Source organism: Capricornis sumatraensis, chromosome 17 (genome assembly GCF_032405125.1).
Source record: "Capricornis sumatraensis isolate serow.1 chromosome 17, serow.2, whole genome shotgun sequence".
NCBI lineage: Eukaryota > Metazoa > Chordata > Mammalia > Artiodactyla > Bovidae > Capricornis > Capricornis sumatraensis.
The window spans coordinates 78702003-78723220 of record NC_091085.1 but is presented as its reverse complement, the minus strand read 5'-3'; the positions used below and the strand labels follow the sequence as shown (position 1 = coordinate 78723220).

The 21218-nt window shown below is 65.4% G+C and overlaps 2 protein-coding genes across 2 annotated transcripts; both read right to left on the bottom strand.

The window, feature by feature from the left end:
• Positions 1-3639: 3639 nt before the first annotated feature.
• On the bottom strand, positions 3640-6021 carry TMEM191C (transmembrane protein 191C). Its single transcript, XM_068990325.1, has 10 exons — positions 5867-6021; positions 5641-5764; positions 5209-5259; positions 5007-5084; positions 4805-4861; positions 4622-4681; positions 4428-4492; positions 4264-4336; positions 3938-3975; positions 3640-3844 (listed from the first exon to the last, which is right to left on the bottom strand). Exons 1-10 carry the CDS (start codon positions 6019-6021, stop codon positions 3640-3642), a joined length of 906 nt encoding a protein of 301 aa, XP_068846426.1.
• A 7843-nt stretch (positions 6022-13864) lies between these two features.
• HIC2 (HIC ZBTB transcriptional repressor 2) lies at positions 13865-16772 on the bottom strand. The gene is made up of 2 exons (XM_068989426.1): positions 16747-16772; positions 13865-15677 (listed from the first exon to the last, which is right to left on the bottom strand). The coding sequence occupies exons 1-2, from the start codon at positions 16770-16772 to the stop codon at positions 13865-13867; spliced, it is 1839 nt and encodes a 612-aa protein (XP_068845527.1).
• Between the last annotated feature and the right edge of the window lie 4446 nt (positions 16773-21218).

Sequence of the window (21218 nt, the reverse complement as noted above, 5' to 3'; positions counted from 1 at the left end):
CACTGCTGAGCTGGAACCTGGTTTACTCTTGGATCCTAAGTGCACATTTAGCTGGGGGCGGGTGGGCAGCAAGGGGCTCAGGGCCGCCCCCGGCACCCTGACTGTGAGCTTCGCAGAGTCGGCAGCACGGCGCCGGTGGAGCGAAAGCACCGTGCTCTCCCTGCCGGCTCAGGGCCAGCGGCGTCCCTTCCTGGCCTTGCCTCCGCCGCCATCGCTCCGCCTCCTCCCCGTGCCCGTCTCCAGCATCTTCAGGTCGCTCTGCTCCGCAACCACACCGTCCTCCCGCACTGACCCCCCCACCCCCACCCACAGCGCCCATCCCACCCCCACAACCCTCCAAAGACCTGAAACAAAAGAAACGATAAAACATCTAGAAGTGAGCCGCCCAAAAGCTCGGTACATAGCGCGTAAGACAGAGGTGAAGGGAGGAGCCGTGGGTGAGAGAACGGGCACCTAGAAGGGGGCGTAAAGAAACGGGAAGTGGGGTGGGACACTCCAGCCCCCAGCGGGACCCCAGAGCTGGCTCAAAAGCACTCAGCTGCCGGCAGCGCAGCAGGGAGGCAGGCAGCCAGCGGGGAGACAGCAGCTTCCCAGACGTGGGGCCAGCCCAGGGAGGGAGGGCAGCACGGGGGAGCGGCGCACGGCCGAGGCACGGGCCCACTGCGCCACTAGCCCTGTGACCTGTGCACGGACTGAGCCCACCCACGAGGCAGGAGTTCCAAACGTGGACGGAATGTGAGGCCCGGTTACATCCTGGCGAGAGGTGCTCTTCAAATACAGTCACGGGCCTGATGCGGAAGGCGGGGAGGAAAGTCCCCAGCAGCACGTACACGTGGGCTTCTGAAGCAAAACTTGACAGAGCTCGGGAGACATAGACTAACGGCTGGAGGCTCGCAGCGCCCTTCTCTGCACAGGCGACGGGACTGGCAGGGAAGCCAGTGGGCAGAGGACAGCGGCGCGCAGGCCGCCCGACAGCACGCAGCGCCCCCCGGCACCGGCGGCAGCGCCCGTTCACCACCTCAGGCTGGTTCCGTGCTATCGTGAGGGATCGACGAGAGCTGGAGGAGGCCTACGCATTGATAAGCTGGAGCAGTGCAGCTGGGACAGCAGGCAAAATACACGTAAAAGACAGAGGCTTTCAGGCTGTGTCTGGGGAGGTGGGTAGAGATGTTCAAATAAGAAGCAAACCGGAATACAGGGCGTGACCTCCAGAAGCAGCCGGCGGGAGACTGGGAGCGGTGGGCCAGGAGAGACGGAAAGTGCAGGGTGAACACGCGGTAAAACAGATGCGCCCACCGCAAGACTGATGTCCGCCTCACGTGGAAAGGAAGGCTGTCGCATCGGCTTTGAAGTGAAAACTGAATGCCGTGAACAAGACGGAGGCAATGTGCAAACTATATTTTTAAAAGAAATAAATGCTCTTAACAATGCTGGGTAGAAAGTCTAAACCCAAGAGCTGATAAGCAAATAGATCTCTTCAGAGACTGGAAACGAAATCTAAAGTGTTGAGGGCAATCAAGTTCCTCTTCCAATAATACAGTTAATGAAAGACCCACCCGAGAGCCCCACGCCTCAGGACGGGTGTGCCCTCCCGGACCACACTGTCCTCACCGCCTCTGCTCAGCACTGGGCCCTGGGGCCCTCGCCAGGCTAGTCAAAGAAGGAAACAGAATCGGAAAGAGAAGCGACTCAGGAATGGCCTGTGGACACAAAAACCCACAATAACCTGGGTCTGTTCTACAGCCGACGTTCAGGATACAGGCTGATGTGAAAAGTCAGCTGTGTGTACCCACAGCAAGAAAAGGAATGAGAATTCACAGTCGCAGCCCCAAACCGAGGCACAGCCACAACAGCAAGTGACATGGATAGTGGCGGGAAAAGAAGTGCCCCTGGCCCTTATCCACCACCTCCCCCCCCGCCTTGATTATAAGGTAAATGCAAGCTAAAGCCACCCTGAAGTGCCCTCGCTCACCCATCACACCCACCGTGCACGAGGCGGAGAGGGGGTCCTATCCTGTGGGGAGGGCCCTCCGACACAGCCATCCAACCCCCCAGTATGCATGTGGTCACCCCTGGCTCACAACCCCACTCTGGGTTTCACAGATTCTCTGGCAAAATACAAAAAGATGTTTGCAGAAGGCTGCCTGCCGAGGACACACGGGGACCCACCCCCGTCACCATGGTGGCTGCGGCGTAAGTGGACATAGAGAGGCCTGGAGGCCACAGAGGTCGTGTGCCCTGCTGTGCTCACCAGGAAGGGGGAGGGATGGTACGCAGTCCACTTACTGTGGGGAAAAAAGTCCATCTTAAAAATCAAGTGTCTCTTCCACAGAAGTGGGTGGAGGGCTCGGAGGTAAAAGCTTGAGTTCCCTTGTTTTACGGATGAAACGTGTTATGGATGTGACTGTGTGATCATAGAAAGTAGAGAATGCAGTGCCCCAAAACTGAAAGCAGAAAAATCACCCCCATTAGGATGGCTGTTATTAAAAAAGAAGCAAAGAACCCAGCAAACTAAAGTAGAGGACCTGGGGAAGCCGGCCCCGCGTGCACTGCTGACGGGGCGCAGTTAGCTGTTCCTCAAACAGTTAAACAGAAGCACCCTTGGACCCAGCAAGCCCACTCCTACGTAAATGCCCAAAAGAAGCGAAAGCACACACTCAAGCCGTACCCAGCGGTGAAATCGCAGAGTCGTAACCACTGGGCTCCACTGAGGAAGTCCCTCATTGCAGAATTACCCACTGTAACCAGAGTGGGACCGCACAGAGGGCTGTCTGGGGATGGCCGAACACGAAGTAGTCACGAAGTCATGGGAGGAGGAGTTCCAGCAGAACAGCACGACCTCCAGACGAAAGAGGGACTTTTACAGCTCAACCCGCAATTCTTAAACTGCACACAAGTGCAAAGACAAACTTAACCCCAAACACTAAGACGTGCAATTAAATCAACGAGAAAAGGACTGTTTAAAGACCAGAGCGAAACACAACGCATGTGTGCACAGGACGTACAGAAGTTTCACTACCAAAAAAAAAGTAAAATAGAGCAAGCGTTTGCATCAGACGAAGTGAAACTCGAGTTCCCCCTCCATTAAGCAGGATATTTCACAGAAACAACGCTAGACAAGACCACAGTGATGAAGGCTCAGGGCCCCCACTGCCCGGACGCCGGAGAGGCCGCGGACCAGGGGGAGGACACCCGCGCCCCCAACAAGGGACCCACCAGGGACGAGGGTCGCCGCGGGTCTGAGTAACCAGCGCGCGGACGCGGGACACGGAGCTCCGCGGGGACCCGCCGGCCAGCGCCGCGAGCTGGATTTGCCGGCGGCGAGAGCGGGTTGAGTCGTGATTCCGACACCTCCGGAGTGGGCGGGCGGGCTGGGGGAACGGAGGGGTCGGACGGAACCGAGGGCAGGGCGGAGGGACCAAAGTCCACCTGGAGGAGGGGGGCGGGCGGCGCCTGCTGGCCGGAGAACACAAGACATCCCCGCCCCGCGTCCCCGGGTTTCTCGCCGCCACCCCCAAGCCCCTTCCCCTCCCCTTTCCCATCACACCCCCTTCTCCCCCCGTCCCACACACCCGCAATCTGGCGCCCAGAAACCACTCGGGAGACTCGGGTGCGGGCGGCCGCGGCCGGCGTGATGCGCTAGGCGGGCAGCAGTCCGCGCGCACGCAACTGGAGCAGCGGGGCCAGCGTGTAGCGCAGGCGGCGCAGGGCGGCGTCCGAGCCCGGGCGCGCAAGGCCGCGGCGCAGGGCCGAGGGGTTCACCAGCGCCAAGTAGAGCAGCGGCAGCGCCACGACGCCCAGCGGCAGCAGCAGCAGCGTCTGCAGGGTGCCCAGCGCCCATAGCCTGCGGACCGACCACGCACCGGCAGATGGGCGCTGGCGGCGCGGGGCGCCCCCCCAGGCCCCAGCCCCGAGCCCCCTCCAGCCGCCCGCTCACCTGAAGCCCGCCGCACCCGCGCCGAACAGCCGCTTCTCCTGCGGAGACAAGAGAACACCTTCCTGCCGGACGCCGCGGACGGAGCGGGACCCTGGGGTGCGAGGCTCGCGGGGCCGTTGGGCTCCCACGCGGGCGCGGTTCTTGAGTGGGCAGCCCCATGATGCTTGTGGTCCCCAGTGGGGTTGGCATGGCGAGGTGGGTCCCTGGTGGGGTCGGGTGGCCCCCGTGTGCGGGGGGTGGCCCCCGTGTGCGGGGGTGGCCCCCGTGTGCGGGGGTGGCCCCCGCGAGGCAGGTCTCGGCTCAAGCCCGCCCCCGCCAGGGCTCACACACTCCGCCTTGGCCACCTCTTCCATGAGCGAGCCCGCGCAGTCCTGCCCCCGTCGGGGCTGTGAGTCGCACCTGCCGGGAAAGGCAGGAGGATGGGCCCTTCGCCTGGCCCGCAGTCGCACCTCCCCCAACTCCCGACATCCGACAGTCTTAACCCCCTTACGACTCCGGGCCGCCCCGCGAGCTGTCGAGTGCAGCCGCCGCCTCCATCACCTTCCCCTGCAACTCCTGGAGCGGGTGGTGGGAGTGAGGACTCACACGCGGGAAGACTTGGGTAGGGCGGGGGCAGGCCGCCGCGGCTCCGGGGAAGGACGGAGCGGAGGCCGCGGCGGGGTCGGAGGCGGAGAGGGGCGGCACCTGCAAGACTCCGCTCTGCTCCTGGAAGCTGGCCCAGGCCTCCTCCATCCGCCGTGCGCTCTGACACGAGGGGAGCCCTGCTTAGACGGGGTAGGGGGCACTCGGCCCTGCCCACCGTCCTGCACCTGCCCAGCCTCACGCACACCCCAAGCCAGCCCTCCAGAGAGCCCGGCTCTGCCGCACCTGCCGCAGGGCCTCCGCCTGCATGGTGTGCTTGGCCTCCACCAGCGCCAGTTGTTTCTTCCAGAGAATCCGGGGAGAGTCAGGCGCCGGGCACACGGCGAACGCGCCGCGCTTGACCCCGCCCAAGGCCCCGCCCCCTCCCTCAGGGCCCCGCCCCCGGAGCCCCAAGGCCCGCCCCCGCCCCATAGCCCCGCCCGAGCACCTGCAGGGCCGCCAGTTGGGTCCCGAGCTGCTGCTCCGCCCGCTGCTGGCTCCGCTGCTCTCCTCCGTAGTAGAAGAGCTGGGGGTGGGGCTTGTGAGGGCCGGGGACTATCCCGGGAGGCGGGGCGGGGCGGGGCGGGGCGGGGACTGGGGCGAGGCAGCCCCGGGGGAAGCGGGAGGCAGAGGCCGTCTCCGGAAGGTACCTGGCTTGACAGCTCCTCCCACTGCTCCTGCAGCTGTCGGTTCTGCTGCTCCTGGACGGGGTCGGGTCGAGGGGAAGATCCAGGCCTCTCCGGGGTCCCCGCCCCAGCGCGGGCCCCGCCCCCGCTGCCGGCTCCGCCCCATCTCAGGCCCCTCCCTCTCCACTGCCCCCGCCCACCGAGGTGCCGCCGCAGCCTACCATCTCGCAGGCCCCGCCCCACCAGGGCTCCGCCCGATTTTGTGTCCCTCCCCTCCACTGCCCCGCCCACCCAGAGGTCTCGCCTCAGCTTAGGTCCCGCCCCCTCGCGGCCCCGCCCCGCCCAGGCCCCTCCCTTTCCACTGCCCCGTCCGTCTAGAGGTCCCGCCCCACCAGGGCCCCGCCCCACCAGGGCCCCGCCCCACCAGGGCCCCGCCCCACCAGGGCCCCGCCCCACCAGGGCCCGTTGGCGCTGCTCCGCCGCCTCCAGCAGCCCGCGCGCCCGGTCCGCGCGCTCCCGCGCCGCCTCGCGCGCCTCCCCACGCAGGGCCCGCGCCGCCTGGCTCCGCCGACGCTGCAGGCTGCGGAGGGGAAACTGAGGCTCCGCGGCCGAGGCCGCGTCCACACACAGCCCGCCCCCTCGCGGCGCCCACACGCCGGGCGAGGGGAGGGGCCGCCCGCACCCGCGCTCGCGCTCGCTCAGGTCCTGCAGGCGCGCGGCGAGGCTCTCGCTCTCGGCCTCCAGCCCGCGCACCAGCTCCTCCAGCTCCTGCTTCCGCAGCCGCCCGTCGCGGTTGTCCTTCTGCAGTTGCAGAAGCAGCTCCTGCGCCTCGGCCATGGCCTGGCTCTGCCCGCGGCCGCCTCCGGGCCCGCGTCACAGTGGGCCGAGCGCGGAGCGCTTTGGAACCGCGCGCACCGCCGAGTGCTCGCGCCGGAGGCGGAGGGCGAGGCCGGCTCTTTCCCGCCCGCTGCCGGGGGCACTGTGGCCTGGGCAGCCTCTGATGGGAAAGATCGGGTTCCGTAAACAAGTTTCCTGTCTCTGGACCCAGGGATCCCCTCCTGGGTAAGCCAGAGAAAGACAAATGCCACATGCTGCCACTTACAGGTGGGATCTAGGAAGCGACAGAAACGAACCTCTCTATGAAATGCATTGACGGAACAGACCTGTGGCTGCCAAGGGGGACGGGTGGGGGAGGGAGGGGTCGGGGGTTTGAGGTTAGCAGAGGTAAGCTGTTACAGGATGGATAAACAACGAGGTCCTCCCGTACGGCAGGGACCTATATTCACTATCCTCATACACCATCGCGGAATGAATATGAGAAAGACTGTATGTACATGTATAACGGAGTCACTTCGCTGTAAATCAACTACAGTAACGTTCCTCTAAAAAGTCCCTCCTCCCGCTCCTTCTCGCCTGCACAAGCCCATCCGTGAGCCCCCTTCCCAAGGTCTCGTTCCTCAGGGTTCCAGGCTGTCCTTCCCCTGCCCCAGACGGAAAGCGGGACTGGTCTAAACCCACGGTGGCTTTTAGCTTCCTTGTAGGATTCTGCCAGTGAGATTCAGGAGCAGATGTCAGCTGGATGTGGATTTCTGGCAGGAGGTCTGCCCCGCTGTTAAGGCAGAGAGGCGCCGCGGCGGGTGTTGAGATGGGGAGGAAGTGGGCGCCACTGATGCTGCGCCGCGCCCAGGGTCCCGCCCCCACCGCTCCGCCTGGTCCGCCGGGGTGGAGCCGCTTCAGTTTGTGCAGGTGAGGGTGTCGGCGTGAGCGTCCCCCGAGCTCTGCACTTCAGGGTCTGCACCTGTCAGGTGGGGCTACCTCCCCCTACCCCACCCCAGGTTGCTTTTCTGCAACTTCCAAGGGTGAGCTAAAGGGCACCTTGACCCCTCCCCACCCCACGGGGAAAGCCTGGGGCGGACAAAGCCTCCGGGGAAACGCAAGCCAGTGCCTGGGCGGTGGGGCCCGGGGGCGGCAGGAGCCGTCGCAGCAGACCCCCAGCCTGGGCTCCGGCCCTTTGCTCCCAGCAGACGCGAGGCCGGGAGCACCTGCCTGCCTCCCCACCCTGCCCGCTGGCCCGGCTCTGCCCCTCCCCCAAGGACTGAGGTTCAAGGTCCTCCTCTGGGGCCTCGCTGCCCACCAGGGGGCCCCCACGGAGGGGCGCAGCCCAGGAAGGACTCCCCACCGTCTTCAGGACTGAGCCCGGCAGCGGCACACTCAGTGCACCGTCAGCTGAGGACTGTGTGGGATGCCAGGGGCTCAGGAAGTGTCTGATGGGAGAAAGAATTACTGAATAAGCATAAAACCCACGCCTGTGGGGTTTTGTTTTTGTTGCTGTAGGTGAAACTTTTTGCCTGATAAGAGAGAAAAGGGGGATTCCCTGTGGTTAGGCCTCCACGCTATCATTGCCAGAGCTCAGCTTTGACTTCGGGGCGGGAACTAAGACCCTGCAAACCTAAGTGGAGTGAAGTGAAAGTCGCTCAGTCGCGTCCGACTCTGCGCGACCCCATGGGCTATACAGTCCATGGAATTCTCCAGGCTAGGATACTGGAGTGGCTAGCCGTTCCCTTCTCCAGAGGATCTTCCCAACCCAAGGATCGAATCCAGGTCTCCCACACTGCAGGCAGGTTCTTTACCAGCTGAGCCACAGGGAAGCCCCCCTGCAAACCACGGCACAGCAAAATAAAAAAGAGAAAGAGGATTTCTATAAACCCTGATGCGTCACACAATGGATGACGCAGAGTCCCCACAACGCGGGCCCACTGGCCAGCACCCGGCCTGTGCCCACTCCAGCCACGGGGCAGTCGCCTCCGCCCCGTGAACAGACCACGGGCCCTGAGGCCTCCGCTCTTGGCACAGGCTGTTCCTCACACGTGGGTGGCCCTGCCTGAGGGTGTGGTCTGACCAGCTCCTCACAGCCCCTCGCCCACCTGTTTGCCGGGGAGTGGTTGACTGACTGTGATGAAGTCTGTGCCCCCATCAGGAAGGGGCCCTCAGAGCACGTGCGGACAAACACTGTCCTGATCTCTGCCCAAGTCCTGGAGGTGCCCCCAGGGCCTGGAAAGTTTGCCTGTAGCTCATAAAGATGGAAGGTTACGGGGGCCCCATCGCCAAACGCGTCCTGGTGTCTCGGGCTCCTGGTGGCCACGACCCAGCCCGCACCACACGCTTCTGCCGGGCCCTGTGGTTAAGACAGCAGCACAGAGCGGACGGTGATGAGACCTGCTGGACGGGGGGGGGGGGGCCTCGCCAGCTCCTCAGGGGTGGGGGGCACACTGTGGGGGCTGACGCGCATCCGTGACTGCTGAGGGCAGCGGGGGCCTGCGCCCTGGGGAAAGAGGGGGGACACTAACCCTGTGAGCAGGGCCCATGCTGCAGGTGATGCCAACACAGAGGGCTGCTTGGGCCCCTGCAGCCACACGTGGAGGTTTGTGTGCCCAGAGGGCTGAAATGTGGCCCCCAGCATCTCAGAATGTGACTGTGTCTAGAGATGGATCTCTAGGATGGGCCCTAACCCGGTCTGACCAGGGTCCTCCTTCAAAATTCCCCAGGAAAATGGTGTCCAACCCACAATTCCACACCCAACACAACAGCAGTCATAAACTCCAAGTCATTTAAACATTTTTAACATTTTAAGTCTCAAAAACCTACTTCCCACGTGTGGTCAGGAAGGTCCTGGAGGAAATACACGTCACCCAAGGGAAGAACACCTGGGAGCCAGAAGCCAGGACCGCGGATGCAGGACAGGAAGGCAGGACCTCAGGAATCGTGTCCGATTCTGTGGAAAACTGGCCCAGGAGGCATTTCAGGGCGAAAAGGTCCTGAATTGAAAAAGTACGATCATTATTAAGCCTCCAGAAAAATAAACAGGGGCTGGGCCGATACGCTCGCTGGCCCAGGATTAAACAAATGTGCGGCCCTCACGCATGCGCACTGCGCGGCGGTTGGTGAATGACCGCGAGCATGGCCACGCCCGCTTTGGCTGCCTCTGCTCTGAGACTCAGAGGTGAATCGCCACGGGGACCGCGTGGCCCACCACTTGCTATCTGGCGCCTTTCTGGGGAGAGTTTGCCAAGCCCCAGATCACACTGCTCGCCTGGTAACTTACTCAGGGGTGTGGGGAGGGGAAGAGGGTAGACATGACCCGCAGTGATCACCTACCCTGCGGCCAGCGTGTGGCAGTGGGCTTGGAAGGACCAGAAACCGTGCTTAGTTTTAAGTTTAGTTTTAGGCCTTTTTAAGAGCCATTTGATAGTTGCAACTATCTTTGAGTACCGCTTTTGATAAACCAAACAAATACAAACCCCTTTTTAAACAGCTGAACAGAACTTACCGAGGGCACAGCAGCAATGTCCATGCTGCTCTGGGGGGCAGCCCATCTCGGGCCTGTAGCCGCCTGCGGTCCCTGGAGCCCAGGGGCTGAGCTGGGTAGACACCCTCCCGGCCCCAGTCCATCCCTCCTTCTGGGTCTGTCTCTGCCTGGGACCCCCGCCTGGGTTCAGGTGGGACAGTCCTCTAGGAAATGGGGCCTACTGCGCCGACCCTGGAGGCTAAGCTCACCCACCTCCCCACCAAGTGGCCAAGGAGGGGTGGACAGGAAGGAGCCTGCCCCTGCCCCAGCCTGATGCCGCTGCCCCAAAGGCGATGCTGGCCACCAGGCCCACAGCCGGTCTACACACCCGCTGCTTCCCAAACCGCCTCAGCCGGCTTGAGCCAACAGTGGAGACCCCACTGCCCAGCTCACCTGCCACCAAGTGAGGACCCAGGCCCCTCTGAAACTCGCTCTTAGGACTGAGGTGGGCAGATCCCACCCCCCCAACCCTGCAACCCAGCTCCCACCTCCCAGGTCCTGAAAGCACTGGACGGAGAAAGGAAAGCAGTTGGTCGTTTAGCGAAAACACAGCCAGAGAGCAGAGACCTCACACAAGTTTCGAATCAAGCTTTTAATGAAAAGATCATAAAATAACAGTATCTCGTCACTGTACATTAAGACTGCACGCTCTGAATGGAGACATCAGTGACCAGCTTTAGGATACTGGAGGGCTGCGCACCCCCAGCTCTGACCTGAATTATCCAGACTCTGGAGGGAGGTGAGGGCAGTGTGGTGCCTGACAGCGGCGGTGGCCAGCACAGGAGTGCGATCGCGCGCCCCCTTCCTGAGAAGGGCGCCTAGCGGGACGTGAGTCCGCCTCCAGTTTCCGGTCAAGAAACAGCGGAACCCCCCCCCCCCCCCCCCGACGAGGTATTTGTGAATGGGACAGCGCCCAACCTGGGCTCCCCGAGACGGGGAGAGGGAAGCAAGTGGTGGGTGGGGGCAGGGGGCTCCCCTCAGCACCTGGCCCCATGGGGCCCCGCCGAGCGGCGGGGAGGAGCCCCGGGGACCTTCCCTGCCCCGAGTGAGGTCTGTTATGCAGCATATTTGAGGTCAATAAATTACAGCAATAAATAGCAAGGTGAGGTAGGGGGAGGGGCTCCCGGTAGAAAGTCGCAGTGGGGTGACAAGCCGGGGGTCCCGGGCAGCCTCGACTCCCACGGTGTACCCCCACCCCCTGACGTGGAATGTCAAACCGGGCTCTGGGCGGGCCTGCCCCACCCCTCCAGGGATCAGGTTCGCGGGCTCGGGGACCACCGCTGCCGGGGGAGCGGGGCCTTGGTCCCTGCACGGGGCACCGCCAAAGGCCCGGCGCCTCCGCTTTCGTCCCCAAGCCGCAGGGAGGGGTGGGCGGCCCTGCCCTCCTGGCTGCCCAAGCCTCGCCCCGGCCCGGGATGGCTGCCGGGAGGGCGGCTGGGGTCCGCCCGCCCCATGGTCGATCGCACTCCTGTTAGCGGCCAGTCCAGTGAATACTGACGGGTGGGGCTGGCGGACAGCCGGCGCCCCCGGGTGGCAGCCGCCGGGAACACACCCGGCTGCGTGAGGTTCTGGGTCCAGTGTCCGTTTCACAGGCTGAGGTTGTATGGCTATGCTGCGCGTCTCTGAGATTCAGATCTGCTTAAAAGGTCCGTCTTCTCTTTTTTTTTTTTTTGCAATCCTGGAGGAGCCTCGGCGGCGGGCTCGGTCTCCCGGGGGAGCGTGCGTGGCGTGGCGGAGCCCGGCCTGCCGCTCGCCCCAGTCTGAGAAATAAATACATTCATCACTGCACAAACATATTGATACAAAAGCAACACTGTCCCGAGTGTTCGCACCGTCTGTGTCGGTAAGAACCGGCCCAGTGAGCCCTCCCACAGCTGGACCCGCTGCAGTCTCCGCGGAGCCGTGCGAAGGTCCTGGCTTTTTGGCTTGAGCGGGACCCTCACATCAACCCAGCGGGGGTCTCACGAGCGGAGCAGCGGGACGGGATGCACCTCCATCCCGGGGCCCCAGCCCAGACTCGGGTCCTGCGGCCACAGCCAAGGCCACCCTGCTGCGCCAGCTGGCCGGGACCGCTTGGCCTGGCCAGGAGGCCCGGGGGCCGGTCGGCACAGGCCCCGGCTCTTTGGTGCCAGCTGGGCTGGGAGGAGGGCTCCGTGAGGACGGGGCCTCCACGCAGCCCGCCCCCCCTCCACCCTGGCGGCCCCCCTGCCCGTGAGCCCTCCGGGCCGACTCAGGGCCTCGAGCGGAAGGTGGGGACTCACTGGTACTGGCCTTACAGCTGCTGAGGTCTGAAACTGTAAAAGTTTATGTAAACAATGAGATAAATATATTAGTATCTTTTTTCTGAGCCCATTGAGGTTCCATATGCATTCAAAATGTGCTTTGGTTTAAAAAATAGCTTTTGTGAATTTGGGTGTGAGCTTTTTTTTTTTTTGCCTTTTTTTTTTAATCCTTTCCTACATGACATCTGCTATTGTTTCCTGTTTCTCCGAAACATTCAGGAATTAAGTGACTAAAGCAGAGAACTGTAAGCCGCCCTGGGCCTCCAATGGCCTAATCTCCTGGTGAGGCTCTGCACACATGTCCACACACATTCACGAGCACGCACTCCACGTGAAACCAAGGGAAAGCAGAACAAATCCAAGTGTCCTGTGAACCCCGCCCCGCCCCACAAACCCTTAACGTCTTAAATAAGAAACTATAGTGTTTTGCTTTCTTGTTAAAATACAGAGAAGGCTCGATACAATACTCAGGTGGGTACAATACTATGTCGCACGAAGGTCCCTGAGGGCCTCTATGCCCCGTCCCTGAAGCTCTGCCCTGAACCACCTGCTTCACCGGGGCCGCGCCCACGGGCGTGTGCAGCTCCCGCTACAGACTTTTGTCGTGTGGCTTAAGTGCTGATGGAGGAGGGGGTCGGGCGAGCAGAGGGGCTGGGGGGGTCCTGTCTGACTTGCCGGAACAGGCGTCCCCGGAGGGGACGGCAGCGGGCTCAGCAGGGCCCCACGCGGCCCGAGCCCCCTCACTCTCCGTGCCCTCCACCCGGGTCCCTGGTTTCAGCTGGAGGGTCTCTGGAGGGGGGAAGGGATGACTCCGGAATTTTTGGTCTGAAACTAAAGTAGAAAGAAAAGAGAAGAAATAAAAGCAGGAAGCAAAATGAAGGAGATAAAGCCGCTGGTCCAGCCCTGGACTGCAGCTGGCTGAGGACAGCGGACCAACCTCGTGACCTTGGCCCGGCCTTGAGAGCGAGCCTCTAGAGCCCTGGAGGTGTCTGAGATTGACAGAGCCCAGCGCGGGGGTGGGACTCAGGGTGAGCCCATGGTGGCTGCCAGTCTGCCCAGAGGTGCCAAGGTGAAGGGGGCCGGGCACCAGTCAGGTTGACTGTGCTGCTCTCTGGAGAGCAAGCCGTCGGGGGCTGGGACCCAGGCGGGGAGGGGCTCACTTCCTCCCCTGCTCCCTGGGCGCGGAGCGCCCATGCCCACCAGGCCGGGTCAGGGCGGCGGCTGGCCAGACGCCCACCAGACACTGACCGGCCCAGAGGAGAAAACGAGTGTCACGGCCACAACTGCCATCACCAACCACATCCTGTTCAAGAGGTAGCGAAGGTCGGAGTCTCTCCACCTTGATGGGAGGGGGGCGACATGATCCACACACACGCTGCACGCACACACACGGAGAAAATGGAAACGTACCGACCCCGCACCGCGGCCAGCCCCCCCCGCCCCCCGCACCCTAGACCTTCCAGTTCCCACACTCACATACACGTTACACGGGGTTTTCTCGTAATCAAAACAAGTACCTCTAAACAAAGAAGATTCCTGGGCAACTATGGGAAAGCACTCTCTCCTGAGGCGGCCGGGGGGCTCGAGCCCAGGGGAGCCTTTGGCCGAGAGGGGCTCCTGGGCCCAGAGGGTGGGCCCTGGTCGCAGCCGGGCGGGGGTGGGGTGGGGGCGGTGAACCCCGTACATTCAGTCTGCAGAGCCAGGCTCAGCCCCGAGGGGCCGGGAGAAAAGAAAATCTTGTTGGTTTTGGTTTAAAAAACAAAATTCAAAACGCAGAACAGAACAGACCAGTAGGAATCGCAGCCACGCCGGCCCGGAGGGCTCTTGAGCTGCGGAGGTAGGCGGTGGGGGCCCGCTGTCCCAGCGCCACTGAGCGGTGACCCCCGGCTCGGGGAGGGAGGGCGCGGACCCCCTCCCTCCGGCACCGCACCCCCCCCCCCCCCCCCGCACGCCCGGGGCCCGGACCGCAGACGCCACGGCGGCGCGGGGCGGGGCCGGGGCGGGCGCGGGGCCGGGGGTAAAGCTACGCGGGGCCCGCCGGGGTCTTTGGCTTCTAGGAGGGCGCGGTGTGCATGCGCAGGTGGCTGATGAGGTTCCGCTGCTGCGTGAACTTGCCCCCGCAGAGCTGGCACTCGTAGGGCTTCTCGCCCGAGTGCACCCGCATGTGCTCGGTGAGGCGGTACTGGCGCGTGAAGCGCATGCCGCACTCGCCGCAGGCGAAGGGCTTGAGGCCCAGGTGGCTGCGCATGTGGCGCGTCATGGTGCCGCGCTGCGTGAACATCTTCCCGCAGATGCCGCACGGGAAGGGCCGCGCCAGCCAGTGCGTCTTCTCGTGCTGGCGCAGCGTGGCCGCGTCCTTGTAGCTCTTGTCGCAGGCGGAGCACTGGAAGGGCCGCGGCCCGGCCGCCGGGGCCGCGCTGGGCGCCGACAGGTCCTCCGCCTCCTCGTCGGCGCCCGCGCTGCCCGCCTCGTAGGCGCCGCCCTCCTCCTTGAGGAGCAGCTCCTCCTCCGCGTGCGTCTCCACGTGCGCGTTGAGCTGCTCCGAGCTGGGGAAGCCCTTGGCGCAGGGGATGCACACGTACAGGTTGTCGCCGTAGGGCACCTGCTCGAAGCCCTCCTGCCGGTACACGTAGGGCGCGCCGGCCGGGCCGCCCTCGCTCCCGCTCTGCGCGCTGTCGTCGCTACCGTCCTTGCCATTCTCCTCCTCCTCCTTGCAGGCGTGAGGGGCCTCCCCGAAGGGCCTGCCTGCCGCCGCGCTGCCGGCCAGGAGCCCGTTGGGGACCCTGTCGCCCAGCCCTTCGGCCTCCTCCCCCGGGCACGGGCCCTTGGGTGCCACGTCCCTCCGCTCAAACGGGGAGGCGGCCGCAGGCTCCTTCTTGGCCCACTCTTTCTTGCGGGCCGAGTGCCGGAGGCTCTTGCGGGGCGGCGGCCCGCCCGGCCCCTCCAGCAGGCACAGCGGGTTGTCGTCCGCCCCCTCCAGATCCATGGGCTCACTGAGGGCCGCCCCCAGCTCGGTGTAAGAGGCACTGTTGGCGACGGGAGGGGCAGAGGTCGAGAGGGGCGAGCCCTCCTGGCTGTCGCTCAGCTGGGCTGGGTCGTCGGGGGTGAGGGAGGGCCCGGGGGTGGCGGGGGGCAGCGGGGGGCTCTTCTTTGACAAGTCCAGGCCCAGCTCCTGCTCACAGCTGCCGCCGCTCCCGTTAGTACTGCAGCCGCCCAGGCCGGCCTCCCCACTGCCGGGACAGACGGGCCGACCCAGGCCGTGTGCGCCCTCCTGGCTCAAGCTGCCCAGGAAGAGCTCGTCGTCGGAGCCTTTGGCCTGGGAGAGCTCCTGGGGGACGTGGGCCCCTTTGCGCCCGTCCACGAGGCCTGGGTAGCGGGTCTGGATGACCGAGGCCGTGGACAGCCGCTGGCTGCGGGGGGGCCGCCCCAGGCCGGCGCCGCCCCGCCCCGAGCCGAAGGGCTTGCCGGCTCTCTTGAGCTTGCGCCGGCAGAGGGCCGCCAGCTCGGGCAGCTGGAGGTAGCTGGCGGCGGTGAGCAGCGTGCTGAAGTTGGGCTCGGCCGGCGGCTCACCGGGCAGCAGGCGGCCGGTGTAGATGAAGTCCAGGATCTGCTGGAACACCGCGGAGCTGACCATGTCCGTGTCCAGGCTGATGAGGTTGTCGTGCAGCACCAGGGACTTGAAGTAGACGCTGCTGGCGGCCAGCACGTTCTTGTGGGCGCGGAAGACGGCGTTCTCCACCATGACGATGACGTCACACAGGAAGCCCTGCGTGCGCTGCTGGTTCAGCTGCAGCAGGAGCTGCTTCGAGTGGCTGGGCAGCTCCATGTCGGGCCCCAGGTCCCCGCGCCCCGCCCACACGCACCACCTGCGGGCAGGAGCAGACACACGCCCATCAGCGGGGGGCCTCCTGGGGCCTCCCCCAGGCTGCCCGCCTGCCACCAGCCCATCTGTACACTTGAAGACGCAGGGACAACGCGGGGCACATGTGCGGGGCAGAAAAACCAGGGCTCCGTCCCCTAGAGGAAGGTGACCCCATGCCCAGACGGACCTGTGGGTGAGCGGAGAGACCACAAGGGGACAGAACCCCTGGCGGACACATCGCCCGCGTGGGCGCACAGCAGCCCGGCTTTCCGGTCCAGCCGGAAATTGGATCTGCACACAGAGTCGCCCAGTGCGCACTGAAGCCACCTTCTCCTCGAATACCATGTGGGCAGGTAGGACCCGCAGCCTCCAGCAACGTCACGTGACGCTGCAGCCCGGCCATTCCCCCCCGCCCCATCCCCCCGGCCTGTGCCTCTGGGTGCCGAGCAAGAGAGGTGACCTGGCCAAGCCTGGTACCGCAGGCCCCAGGGCCTTCCTGGGTAGGGCAGGTTGTCTGAGCCTGGGAAACCCCGCCGAGGCTGTGCGCGGGGGCGGCTGCGCTAGGCCATGGCCCCGCCCCTCCGGCTGCTCAGGCGCGCGTGCCTACCCACCGGGGCCTTCATGTCCCTGGGCTCAGAGCCTGACCCGGGAGAGGAGTGCACTGCCCAGGGCCTCCCACAGCAGGGATCCAGGGTCCCCGCCCTCCCCCTCGGGAGGGGTCGCGCCCGCCCACCTGCCCCTTGTCTTCAAAGACAGAGAAGCCTCCACACCCCATCCACCCAGGAAGGCTCTGCGCACGGTGCCCACGTGGGCCAGCACTCAGACCCGAGGGAGCCAGCCCCCCTCCCCGCCCTGACCAGCCAAGGGGGACAAAGAGCCCAAGGCGCGGAACACCTGGCTGGGAGTGCGGAGGGCCATGAGCCCACAGCCCCTCCTCCCCCACGCTGCCAGCGCTGCCCACACACAAAGGCCGGGGCCAGCACGCAGGCCAGGCACTCAGCTGCCCGGAGTCCCCAGGAGGAGGAGCAGCCCCCGCCCCCTGCCGCACCCCCAGCACCCCCTCCCCAGCCTACCGGAGTGCCAGGGGCCCAGAAACCATGTGAGCAGCAGCCAGGGGGGGTGGCCTCCTCGAGTGCGCGGCCTCCCTGGGGGTGCATCAATGCCTGGTCACCTGCAGAGAAAGTGGACAGTTAGCAGGCAGGCCTCGCGCGGGGGGCGGAGGGCTCGAGGCTGGAGCCAGGCTCCCGGCTGCGGCGGGGTCGGCGCCCGGACAGCTGGGCAGGAGGCAGCAGCAGGGTGCCTGCAGCCCGGCTGGTGGCAGGAAGGAGGCACGCGTGGGGTGCTCGGCCGCACCCCCACAGGAAGCAGGGTCGGGGCAGTGGGGGGACAGGCGCGCAGCTCTGGGCGGGCGGGGTGGCAGGCGGCCTGGGCAAGGCCCTTCTAGGCTGGCCACATTTACATAACAAAAGGTCAGAAATGGAGGCGCTGGTGCAGCGGGCTATTTATAAGATCCAGTCTCAACCGCTTCTGGCTCCCCAGCCCCCTGCCCTGCCCTGCCCTTCCCTCTGGGTCTGCGCTCGCCCCCTCCCTGCCAGAGCCCAGCCCCCTCCTGCCCAGCCTGGCCTGACCACATGGCCCTCGCAGGCTCGCCCTTTCAATACCAGCCCGCCAAGGCTGCTGGCAGCTGCCGCCAGATGCAGGCAGGCTTCCCGGCCCCCCAGAGCTTCAGGTCCTGGGAGAGGGGTCCCAAGGTCCTGGCTGCTTGCCCCCCACCGCAGCAGGCCTGGGCACCCTGGGCGTGCAGCCAGGCAGGGGGCGGCGGCCTGAGCCCGGAGCCCCTCCTGGCGCGCCCCTCCCCCGCCCAGGGCCAGGGCGGCCGGGCCGGTCCTCAGGAATGTGCCCAGACCCGGGGTGCGGGGTGCGGGGTGGCCGGGAGGCCTTGCTCCAGCCTGCCAGCTGCCTCCTGCCCCTAGCATGGCTCCCCGCTGGCAGGGGTGGCCGGGGAGGGGGCCGGCCCGGCTCGCCGGCAGTGCGAGGCCCGCTGGTGTGGGGCTGCTGCCCAGCCTGGCAGGAGCCGCCACGGGCTGGAACGCCCTGGCAGCCAGCCGCCCCGCCCCGCGCGCCCACTCCACCGTGCCCAGAGCCTGGACAGACGGACAGGTCAGAGAGGTGGGCTGGGAGTTGTCCCTGCTAGGCTGACCCCGACACCCCTCAAGGAAGGGGTCTGTTGGGAACAGAGGCCCTGGGCGACTTTCCCAGCCCTCTGCTCCCACGACCGCTGCTCGATGACCAATGGGTCCTGGCTGAGGTCCCGGGCGCCCTTCCTCCCCCCAGCTCAGGCCTCACGGAGGGCCTCTCCTGACGCCCGGGAGGGCAGGAGGCAGTGAGAGAAGCCCTCAGGTGCTTCAGCCGGATTCCACAGCAGCCGGTCCAGCTCGGCCTGGACCACTATGGAGCCCGGAACCAGGGAGGCTGAGCCCTCGGGCTGCCCCGTCCTTCAGCCTCTGGGTGGAAACGCAGGGGAACAGGGTGTGGTACCAGGCGCCCCTCCCTCCAACCAGAGAAGGGGGCATCCCAGCCCACCTCCACCCCACCAGGGGGCTGTGAGCCCCTCAAGATGCCCATTCCCTGGCCGCCACGCCCAAGGGCCTTAAGCACAGCGGGCTCGTCACAGGCCGCAGACACGCCGGCCACCAGCGTGGGGGTCCAGCTGATCCGGCGTGAGCGCCCGGAGCTCCGGGTGTGGTCCCGGCAGGTGTGAGCCAGGCGCTCCAGGGCTGCAGGAGGGGCACATGGAGGCAGCGCCAGCCCCCGACGCCCCATGCCAGGCTGATGAGAATCTTGCTCGCAGGGCGCGCCCTCCGCCTCCAGTGCAGATGAGACTGGGACTCTGGGGCTTAAGCAACCTGCCCAAGGTCACAGGAGCAAGCTGAGGACAGAGCCCTACTCCAGACTTCGCCACCCAGGATGACCCCAGTGTCTCCTCCCTGTCCGATGCCCGGTCCGGCGGCCCGCTGACCACCTCACCCCGGGGCCCGGGCCATGCCCGCCGCTTCCCTGGGGAACAGCCCTGGCCTCCGCAGCCCCTCTGGCTGCCCTGCAGGTGGGGCTGCTGGCGAGTGGGCCCCACGGCCCTGGTGAGCCCAGGCCTGGATGCCCGCCAGCCACTCCTGGCTGGCCTCCCAGACTGTCCTCCTGGAAAGCAGCGGGCCCTGTGAATGCCAGGAGCCCTGCCCTCCTCCTGGTGGGACGCCCAGGAAACAGACGCTGGGGCTCGGTCAGACTGCTGGAGAGGCGTTGGGAGGGACCCGGGGCGGGCCTCCAAGCCTGAGCAGTGTGGGAGGAGGCGCCCACCCCACCCACCACCCAGAGCCTGCTCCCGATGCCCACAGCCCCTCTGTCCCACATGCGCAGCCCACCCGGGGGGCTCACGGCGCCATGCGACGCCTGCTGTCTGGGGGAACCCTGCGCGCGTGCCCCCCACCCTCCTCCAGCCACCCGTCGCTCCCACCTGCACGACATGGGGCCTGCAGCCGGCTCCCCCCGCTGGCCCTGGCACAGCTGGCCGGTGGGCACCAGGTGGGCACGAGGCGGGGTCCTGCAGGGAGGCCCTGGCCAGGAGTGCTGAGATGGGGAGGGGCAGGGGAGCACTGCCCGGGGCGAGATCACTGTTACAAAAACATCCAGACAAGGTGCCCGCCCGGCCCTCCGCTGGCTGGAGGGGCCTGAGCGCTTGAGAAGGGGACAGCGGGCAGCAAAGAGCAGGAGCCTGGAGGCAGGGAGCCCGTGGGAGACGTCCCCACACGGCCGGGATCCAGGGCCCCGAGGAGCCTCTGCCTGGTGGCTCCCACGTCCACTTCCTACTCGCCCTGCGGGGTGTCAGGCCCGGACCGGGGAGCACATTCAGGGCACGAAGACAGTCCGGCCCTACTCTGACCCCACACCCAGAAGCTGGGAGACCAGCTTCCTACTCCCCAGAAGGCAGGAAACACCCAGCGACCGGGGTCAAGAGGAATGAGGTGGCCCCCAAAGGGAAGACACCTTTCCCACGTAAACATGCCCAGAGTGACTAGGAAATGGGGCTCGGCTCCCAGAGCTGTCCCGGAGGCGGGACAGGGCCGGGCTGCTTGCTGGGAGGGACCGGCACCATTGCCCACCCGCCTGGGGCACCCTCCAGGAGTCAGTGAGGCAGCTGCCCAGCCCAGGGCCTCTCTAGGTCGCAGACTCCAAGACCCCAACCATGAAACAACTCGAGAAGCTAGAAAGGACCTCTCACGCTAACCCACGACTCTCAAAGATCTGGAAGACAAAAAAGACCCTATCACTTTCAATCACCACTTCTGTGTATGAGACGAGAGGACGCTTCCCCACTGCACAGTAGGAAGGACCCCCTCAGGGTGGAGGTCCTTCCCAGGAAAGAGCAGCCAACCCCTGCACCCGCATGGCGGCAGACACCCAGGCCCCACAGCCTGCCCAGGACAGTCACAGAAACAAAACCCAAACTGGATGGCAGACGGCAGGACAGGGTTCACCCGGCCGACTGAGGACGGAAAGCGGGCTTCCGGGCAGGAAAGAGGACGCTCAGGCTCTAGAAAGACCGAGATGGGAGGCGTGCAAGCCCCAGGACCCAGGCAGGGGCAGAGCCCCCTGGCGGCGCGCGGGCCGAACCTGGCTCAGGAAGAGCTGACCTCGGGCACGCCCTGCAGCCACCAGCCAACGGGGGAGCAGGGCAGCCAGACCCTAAAGGGGCGCAGGGGGCCCTGGGCAAGGCCAGAAGCAGGGGAGGACGGGGGGGGTGGGGGGGGGCCAGGGAGCGGGCAGGACTCGACACACGAGGAGCTTCTGTTCTGGACACGGGACGTGTGCCCACCTGGGAAGAGCCTGGGGCGCAGTCGCTCACAGCTGGCACGCTTCTTAGGTAGAGTCAGTGCAGGGCCGGTCCCAGGGCTGACAAGCAAGCCCACCCAATCCCAGACTAATCACAACAACCCGAGGGGAGAAACAGCCCCGACGTGAAGGAAGGAACCCCCGAGCCCAGCCAGGAACCTGCAGGACACGGAGGGACCACCTTCAAACCTCTCAGAGGGAACTTTGCCCTCCAACGCAGGCGGCGTCGGGAGCGAAGACCCCTCGTGCCCCATGGCCAATAAAAAGCCAAAGCGATACTGGAACAATGCCAACAAAGGCTTTAAAAATTGTCCACGTCAAAAAAAAAAATCTTTACAGAACAAAACCACCAGAAACCTCTCACCAGGGCAGACGGGTTGGCCAGCCGAAGGCAGCAACAACCACCGACACTCTGACCGTCTGGGGTCCAGGTGACACCTGCGGGGGACAGGAAGGGGCTCTGTAAACCCCAGCAGGCACTCCCAGGAGGCGCAGGACGAGGCCCAGGACTGGGGTCAGAGAAGGCCACAGGCAGAAGGGTCTGCCCAGCCTGGAGGGCCTCCCGCCAAAGCCCAGGGGCACGCCAAAGGTAACCACCAGGTGGCTCTGGTCCACGACCGTAAACACAGGAGCAGACGCCTCAGGCACCCACCAGTTT